Raw genomic sequence first — 10000 nt, forward strand, 5'->3', positions numbered from 1 at the left:
TAGATAAAGTGTCGTTGAAAGATTTTAGCGGTCGTTTACCTGCATCTGAAACAAAAGAAGATCGGATATAGAGGCTGCTTAAGTATATTACTCGTATATATAGACGATGCAGTGTGGGGTCTAATCGCAATACTTGTACAAGTTGATTTCTTTTTGTTGCATTTGTAGACGAGATACAAATTAAATGATTTCTCCCTCGCTGTTTGTCTGTCCACCTCTCTATCTCTCTCTCTCTCTCTCTCTCTCTCTCTCTCTCTCTCTCTCTCTCTCTCTCTCTCTCTTTCTCTCTCTCTCTCTCTCTCTCTCTCTCTCTCTCTCTCTCTCTCTCTCTCTCTTTCTCTCTCTCTCTCTCTCTCTCTCTCTCTCTCTCTCTCTCTCTCTCTCTCTCTCTCTCTCTCTCTCTCTCTCTCTCTCTCTCTCTCCGAGGTAGCTGGAACAACACACACACATGCATTGAAAGAAGTAGAGACAAACAAGCAAGTGAGTATTTGCTGGAATAAAAATGACTAACTGAGTACTAAGTAGACGAGACCATAAATAGGAAATAATAGAGGTCGTCGCGGAATTCCAAATCCAAGGCCACTGAGACTCTCGTGTGTCTTTTACTATCGCTGGCAAACCCTTTTATGTTTCCATGAATATCGCTTCCAATCGTTATATCTGTCTCCATGAACATCACTTAATCCTTTTGCGATGTATCTGAATCATAGAGTAAGTATGGCTTTGTTTCTTTTAAATTAATTCGTTGTATTATAATGGCCTGCACGGTCGGTAGATCAGTAACCACTTTCTCCAAAGTATATTGGAATGGAAAAAAAATAAGAATGAAGTAGAAGTGAAGGAAGAAAGGAACCATAAAATTAAATGAACAGAAAAAAAAAGAGGGAACAAGAGGAAGGTGAAAAGAAACAGAATAAAACGAAAGAAACATAATAAAATGAAAAGGGAAAGAGAGAAATACAAAGAAAGAGAGCATATAAGAAGATAAGAAGAAAATAAAAGAGAAAGAGGAAGTAGAAATTAAATAGAATAGACTGTCGCCATGACTTTGAAATAAGGAAAGTAAAACAATTACATCAACGTCTGCAAATAAAACTTTCAGAACATGAAGGCCATTGGTCTGATAACTGCCTAATATTGATCAAAGTCTTTTCTTTGATTTTCATTATATCTATTGCATTCTCGTCTTCTTCTTTGCTTTTCCCTTTTCTTTACCACTTGTTTGTTTTCCTTTTCTTCTTATTTTCCCCTCTTTCTGTCAGGGTTCCGATTTAAGCCGGCATTCGTTTTCTTATTCTTCTTTCTCTTCGTATTCCTTTTTCGTCTCCCAATTTCATAATATTCTCTATTAATTTTCTCCGTTTTCATCTTTATCTTCCTCTTTTTTCTCTCTCTCCTTTTCATCTTACTTATTCTGGCTTTTTCGTTTTCTTAAGTTTATCCACTTCTTTTTCCTTTCTTCGTCTTCCTCCAAGTTATTTTTTCTCATTTATTATTATTTTGGGAGGGGCTGCTAGGAGATCCTGTTCAGGCAGTTCATGACTCTGGGCTGTCAGACCAGGAAGTCAGTAGACGGACTGGCCTGGCAGCAGGGTCATGAAATCTCTCGACAAGAGTATTTGGAAATATCGGTACCTGTGCATAAGGACCACGCTACGTGTATTCGAGGCCCTAATACTGACAGTTTTACTATACGGTAGTGAAACCTGGATGCTATCTTGTGCTTAAGAATCTCATCTTGATGCCTTTTGTATCAGGTCCATGCACCGAATCATGGAGTACAGCTGGCGGGACCACGAGTCCAAACGGTTGCACCGTGAGACTGGTACAAAACTTGTTACTTGCACAATCCGCGATCACCAACGCAGGCTATACAGCCACCTGGTTCGTTTCCCACGGGATGATCCAGCCCACCAGGTTGTCTCTGTTCGAAACAACCCTGGGTGGAGGAGGCCTGTGGGACAACCTAAGAAGTTGTGGCTTGGGCAGATCGATCAAACCTGTTGTGAAGAGCTAGAGATGGTCCGGGCCCCTGCCTAGCAGTTTGCCATGAGGGACCGAAGGGTGGATGCAGCTGTGCGCCCCCACCGGCGTTGGCTCCCCAATGATGATAATACATATATATGTACTTATATGTATATATATATATATATATATATATATATATATATGTTTACATATATATACATATATATGTATGTACATAATATGTACATAATACATATAAAATATGTATATATTATATATGTAATATAATATATACTCTCTCTCTCTCTCTCTCTCTCTCTCTCTCTCTCTATATATATATATATATATATATATATATATATATATATACATTGAAACGTCTGCAACTTTAACAGGCGGGCGAAGACAACACACAGATGAAAATCTTTTCTTTCCTTTATTCACGTTCTTACCACAAAGAGGCCTGGGGACATGCATGGCTGATGCAACACAGAAAGGGACTACACAATATACGTGTAGTACATGTAGCAACAAAATCGTCAGGGAGCACACTGGTCTGGGGTTCACCTCACTAAGTATCGTTAAACTAGAAATGTATCTCTGGCGTCAATGATGCTGGTTGCTGGCTTCCAACCTTATTTCAATCACGTCTTTTCGCCTTAATCACGAACAGCACAGTACTTCACTTTATCAGTATGATACAGCACATTCACCTCGATTCTTCGGCTGTATTAGTTACTCGTGACACCTTTTAGGACTCTTATATTGCTGCTCAAAATGCCTCGCTCTCTTGGTCCCTCCGATCTGACCGCCATGCCCAGGGGCGCTGCTCCTTCCTCAGGCAAGCTTTGAGAAGCGTCCCCCAAACAACATGCGCATACATAGCAATAGGAAAATATTATATATATATATATATATATATATATATATATATATATATATATATATATAGTTAAGATATAGTTACATATACACATGTGTATATATACATATATATATATGTATATATATATATCATACATATACATATATTTATATATGTATATATGTATATATACACATATATATACCTATCATATATATATTTTTTTCTTTTTTTCTTTTTTCTTTTTTTATACAGCCATTCATTCCACTGCAGGACATAGGCCTCTTTCAATTCACTATTGAGAGGTTATATGGCGGTGTCACCCTTGCCTGATTGGATGCCCTTCCTAATCAACCGCAGTCCAGCGCGCTAACACCTGTGCCACGGCGGTGACTTCCCCTACGACACCTGCGTTTGACTTCATGTGTATATATATATATATATATATATATATATATATATATACACACACACATATATGTATAACATCATATGTATACATATATACAATATATATTTATGAATATATATTGCTTATCTTTATCTATAAATATCTATATTTACTTATGTATGTATGTATGCATATACACAAAGGTATTTTTCCCTTTGCAGTAATCACATGATTTTATTTATTTACTGTAATTTTTCATCTTTCTTTACACACACTTAAATACACATTATATTCTTACTATATTTGAGGACAAAATCTGAAGATTTGATAATGGCACACCATACAGCAAATGCTGAAACAGCAGTATCCAATTATCATGATCCCAAGAATTACTGGAGCTACATATATTTCTCAGATTAAGGCTTCTCCCTGTATACCTTCGTTTGTGTTTCACAAGAGATTTTTTATCAGCAAAAGCTTGATTACAAAGTTTACAATTAAGGGGCTTTTCCTTTGTGTGTACTCTTAAGTGCCTCAAGAGATGAGCTCTTTGTGTGAATGTTTTGCAGCATATTTCACAACGATGAGGTATCTCCTGTGTATGTAATCTTATGTGATTCAACAGAATGGTGTTCTAAAAAAATGCCTTAACACATACTTCCCAACTAAATGACTTTTCCTGTGTATGTGTTTTCAGATGATGAACTAGAGTAGTGTACATCTCAAGTGTATGGCTTCTCTTTTGTAGGCAGTCTCATGTTGACACACTAGAGGGCTTTTCTGAGAGAATGCTTTATTACACACTTCACATCTATATGGCTTTTCCTGTGTATGTACTTTCATATGCTTCACAAGAGCTTTAAGTTGTGAGGGTACTGCCCCTAGCTATAGGTCATACTAAGCTAACATAAGATCACCTAATTGTTACCTACTCAAACCAAATCAAAGTTAAGCTAAATATGTTTTTAGTGTAATCAAAACAAAAAGACAGGAAAGCAGCATGAAGAAAATATATAGACTGCATTAAGTTTGACTTCATTATCTTTGTGGAATTTAATTCAAACAATAATATCAATTAAAAAATTTTTTTAAAGTAATAGCATAAGTAATAGCATTTTTACCTTGGTTTCTGTGAGTTCTGTGTTTTTTTATTCAATTTCTTTACTGAAAATTCACACATTATATTATCTCTTTTCTGCCTCCCAGTAGCTTTCAATAATATTAGAAAACATAAAGATCAAGCAAAAACTGAAAAAAATATACAAGACTTAACCTTTAAATGTATGGCTTCCTGCATTAATAATTTTGATACAGAAAAATACTTCATGAAAATATCAGTACCACAACAATTATAATTACAGTAATAACAGCAACATAAGTAATATCTTTAAAAAGATAACACTATTACAAGACAGACTGTTACACAAAAAGGATTTTAATGGATTAGTGTCAGAGAAAGTGATTGATGATAATTAAAATCATTCTGTTTTAAAACGGGTATAACATCAAACTTAAAAATGCATTTCATTTTTTGTACTCTATCACTCTGTATCATCTAACAATCTATATTAACATATAGTACAATTGTACCTAACATATAACAATCACCCTTTAGACAATCAAGTAATAAGCTTCCTAGTGATTAAACTACAGTTTTTGTTTTGGCATCATCTTTCCCTCTCTAGCTGGGGGGAAAGACCAACACAGCAGTGCCGTTCTAAGCAGGGAATCACCTCCCACTTCCCTTCACAGCAGGGAAATTTCCTGTTTTATAAAGGATCCCTGGACAGAATAGACTAGTGCAACCACCTCTTAAGAAAATCAACAAAAATATTGGTTCACGTTAGCAATGCGAACAATATGAAAAAACAGCATATGAAATATTGAAGCATCTATTTCCCCCATTTTGAAAATATACATAAGACTGTGATGAGATTATGTTTATACAAAACAATGTGTATTTCTTAATCATATTCTCAGTAGGTCCCTGGATATATTTTAGATGGTGATAATGATGATGAAAAGGATAATGATAATGATGAATGATAATACTGATGATAATGATGATGATGATAATAACTGTATTAACAATAACAGTAATAATGATAATGGTAATTATAATGTTGATAATCATAACAATAATAATAATAGAAAAATAATGATATCAACAACAACAAAAGTAATGATAATAATAATAAGGATGATGATGATCATGATGATAATAAAAAATCATGATAAAAATAGAGATGATGACAATGATATTGTAATTTGAATTTGAATAGTACAACTAATAAACAAATCAAGGACAAACCAAAGAAAAAAACAGGATCAATATCAATAATATCAAAACTAATTATAATAATGATGCATTCATAAATAGAATGAGACAGAGAAAAAATAAATTTCCTTTTGATTGCTTATTTTCTTCTTGGTGCCATATCTGACTCCTAGAAATAAAAGGAACATCATTATCCTCATTACTATCACCATCATTTATCTTTGTTACTTCTTTGTTGTTATTGTTATTACCATCCTAAATTTCATTATCATTCTTAATAATATTGCATTATTACATTATGTATGTTAAGAGGGACAGAACCAAACATCACTAATTTAAAAAAAAAGCTATGGGATAGATAAGAGCACAGTGACTTATTCATTCTGAATGACTAGCTCCTAACAAGTTGTAAAAGGGGGAAGTACAGCCCCTTTTGCCTCCATTGCAAATCATAATAAATATAAAAGTGGGAATATAACTACTAGGACATACATTACATGAATTATAAAAAATAAAGTCAATATACAAAATTAATTCATGTCCATAATTTGGCATAAAGAACTATTTCATAACCTAGATATAATGAGTCTGAAGTGAATATATAAGTGTACCATTTAACCCAAAGGCCCTGGGAAAATGTTGTGTTCACTGTAGTATTGTTCTGTGAAATGTCTCCTCACATAGATGGCTCTGTAAGTGCTTAGACAGAAAGGAGCTAATTAATAGACTTTGTGACAACTAATTTCACCTTTCCTTGAATTTACAAGAAAACATTTTTTTTTTTTTTTTTTTTTACTAATGCTATTAATATCGATGCTGTTATTTTTATCATAGGTTTTATAATTACTATAGTGTTACTAACATTACTAACAGCAATGTTAGAATACAGAAAGTATTTTTGAAAATCATGGAAAAAGGCAAGCAGGTGAGACAGGTAGTACTTGTAATTGGCTCATTGGTGCCAAAGTGTAGAGGGTCACTTGCAGGAATACTGTAAATCACTAAGAAATTTAGTTTTCACAGACACAGCAAAACAGATATTGTTACAAGAAACCAGCAAGATGCTTTCACTCATCATTCTTCAAATAATTATTCCAAACTCTCTCTTACAGTACTGTAATATTGTAAACCTTTGTTCTCAAAATAAAAATACAATACTGATGGAAACTATATACATTTATTCACATTCTACTTCATGATGCATTAAGCCTTTTCTACTCCATAACATATTAATCAATAATAATTCATAAGAAAAGTTTAATGTCTATAAAGATCACCTTCTCTTTTATTATTCCTATTTGCTCTCTTATTATGCCTTTTATATATGTTTTTCATGCATATGAACCAATTCCTACCAAGAAAAACACATCTGCATATCTATGGCAACATTTAAGGAGATAAAATAAGCTGATTAGGGTCTCTGGCTCAAGTGCCTCTTCTGCAATGTAAACAGACAGACAGTGTTGTGCCAAAAAAATATTTATACACCACTGTGATTAATGTAAGATTGTTAGATATATGTATTTTTCTTAAGTGGCATCAACCATTATTATCATTATCATTATTGTTATGATTGTTGTTAATAAGAGGGGGGCAAGTGAAATATCTGTTAGTGGTTTATCATTATGTCTTCAAGAAAGGCCACATCACACTGACTTAAACACATAGAGTAACTTTCATCAAGTGCTGCTTTTCTTTTGTAGTAGAGCAGAGATTGTCTTTTTACACTCACCTAATGTAAGATTGTTAGATATATGTATTTTTCTTAAGTGGCATCAACCATTATTATCATTATCATTATTGTTATGATTGTTGTTAATAAGAGGGGGGCAAGTGAAATATCTGTTAGTGGTTTATCATTATGTCTTCAAGAAAGGCCACATCACACTGACTTAAACACATAGAGTAACTTTCATCAAGTGCTGCTTTTCTTTTGTAGTAGAGCAGAGATTGTCTTTTTACACTCACCTTCACACCCCTAATTTTAGGAAAACTGCAAACTGCCACAAGAAACCGGGCCAGCACAGTCAGAGTTTAGCCTCTCCTTCTATTGTCTTTCATATTTTAAAAAACTTTTGTTAAATGTGCTTTTAAAAAATGCATTTTCAGTATATTGCTCTAATCATTATTTCCAGTGATTTGCAGAAATATAGAAGGAAATATAGAACTCCAGCACATGCACACACACCCAGAAGAGCATGATGAAAAGTAACTGTTGAGGAAGTGTAACATGAATGGATTTAGTATGTACATTTATATTAGATAAAATAAGGCGTGATTACACTGACACAAAAATCATGGCAGTATATATATATATATATATATATAAAGAGAGAGGATATACTATAGTATATACAAATATTGTATGTGTGAAAATATTTTTTTAAAAATAAATATGCCCTTTATTCTCTTTCCTATAAGGAAAAGTCATGACACATTATTTACCAGTAGGTGATCATGAATCTGCATCTACACCTGTGGAGATCTAAAGCATTCTTTATTACCTTAGTTTTGAATGTAAAAAAAAAGAAAGAGAAAAATGTTATTTAATCCAACAAAACCATTTCATCTCCTCACAAAGGAGGGATATCAATCCTTGTGTACCAACATTGCCCCTCTCTGGAAAAATGCTTTTCCACATCTTCCTATATCTATCAAGCTTTTATGTGTGCACTCGCATGTGCTTCATTAGGTTACCTTTCTCAGAGAATGATTTACTACATCTCACGCAATTAAATGGCTTTTCTTTTGTATGTCCTCTCATGTTTTTCTCCATAGCAGCTTTCTCAGAGAAAGGCCTATTGCACATATCACAACTAAATGGCTTCTCCTTTATATGCACTCTCATGTGTTTCATAAGAATGCCTCTCCCACAGAAAGGCTTAGAACATATTTCACATGCTTCTCTTTAGTATCAATTCTAACATGTTGCACTATGTGATGTTTCTGAGAAAAGGCTTTGTTGCAAAAATATACAACTATACAGCTTTTCTCTTGCATGTACTTGCATGTGAATTAAAAGCTTACTTCCACGAGGGTATTTCTTGCCACATATGTCACAAATGAAACATGTCTCCTTTGCATCCAGCTCTTCTTGCATTTCCTCATCACTGCCTTTCTTATAAAATGTCTAACTTTTTGAGCATTTCCTTTTCATTACCTTTCTTATATAATGTCTAGTTTGGTGAGCAGAGTTAACCACAGACCTCAGAAGCACATGGCACTGTCAAGAGCAAAAGATCTTGCTCTTCACCCATCAAAACATCCAAACCATTTGTAACTGCTTCCTCCCTCAGACTGTTGATTTCTTCTTGACTGGGCTTTCATTACTTGTATTTGCATTATATTTTGTCTTGATAAAGAAAGCATTCATTTCATCAATATCTTTGATAACTTCCTTTTCTATTCTTATGTTGCTTTCATCACTTATATCTTCAGTATACTCTTCCTTGATAGCAATGAATTCAATTGCATTGTCTGGAAATTCGGTGCCTAAACTAGCTGTGGAAGAAAGAAAGGTGATTATAATAGTTAATGATTGATGGTTACAATGCATAAATGTGCTACATATCAAAGGTCATATAGCACTATGGAAAGTCGTAGTAGTGAAAAGGTAAAGAGGGGAGTTAGTTGATGATTAAATGTGCTGCCTGTCAAAAGATGTAAAGCAGTTGAGCATATTATGATGCTGAAAGGGGTAAAGAGGGATGAGGGTAGAGAGAGTGAGTAAATTGTCAAAGAAAGAAATCCATAGGGGAAGGTAGGGATTAGCAAAAAGGAGAAAGGGGAGTTTAAGGGTGGTTAGATCACAGTCTCAGGAAAAAAAGTCAGGAGGGAGAGAAGGAGGTTTATATGATTGGATAGGGAAGATTCTCCATCAACATAAATATGAAAGGAAAGGTTATGCCTACAGAAAGTAATCTTGGCAATGTTGGTGGAGGACTTACAGCTTCATCTGGGGGGAATGGTGTAGCATTGTACTGATACTACATCATAGTCTACAAGGCAGGCCAATCATTATAGACAGGGAAGTTTGTCAGGGAGATGGAGACAGTTCCAGTATAAGTATGGATCTGAGGAAGAGATGAGGCTGGGCTGGAATAGGTTTACCAGATGACATTGCTTTAACTTGGGATTCAGATGTAACTGTGACAAGGCGGGAATGATTGGGGCAGCAGTGGAAGAAACTTTCCCTACTTGTTTCTAGAGGCACTGCTGGAAGAGGAGTGTGCTGTCAGAGTAAGGAGCTATAGAGGGGATCACAAAAAAATTATCCCATTTGGCTGGGCTAAACAAAATATTCAAAAGGGTTTATAGAGGTGCTGGTAGTAGAAAGACAGGGACATGCGAAAGAGGGAGTATTGTTAGGAAAGGTAGTGCTGAGAGGTGAACTTAAAGGCTGCAGAGTAGTAATAAGAGAGGTGGGGGTAGTAGTAGTCTTCAGAGTCATGGTCAAAGGAGAGCCTGGGATCGAGGAATTAGGAGAATTAAAATCTAT

At 34.6% G+C, this 10000-nt stretch overlaps 1 protein-coding gene across 1 annotated transcript in view; it reads right to left on the bottom strand.

Moving 5' to 3' along the window:
* Positions 1 to 676, bottom strand: part of LOC125038652 (proline-rich protein HaeIII subfamily 1-like) — a 5439-nt gene extending 4763 nt beyond the window's left edge. The window contains exons 1-2 of the mRNA XM_047632194.1: positions 621 to 676; positions 40 to 45 (exon numbers count right to left, since the gene is read on the bottom strand). Coding sequence (XP_047488150.1) covers positions 40 to 45; positions 621 to 676 — 62 coding nt within the window. The remainder of the gene's footprint in view (positions 1 to 39; positions 46 to 620) is intronic.
* Positions 677 to 10000: the final 9324 nt, after the last annotated feature.

Source organism: Penaeus chinensis, chromosome 25, assembly GCF_019202785.1.
Source record: "Penaeus chinensis breed Huanghai No. 1 chromosome 25, ASM1920278v2, whole genome shotgun sequence".
Classification (NCBI taxonomy): Eukaryota; Metazoa; Arthropoda; class Malacostraca; order Decapoda; family Penaeidae; genus Penaeus; species Penaeus chinensis.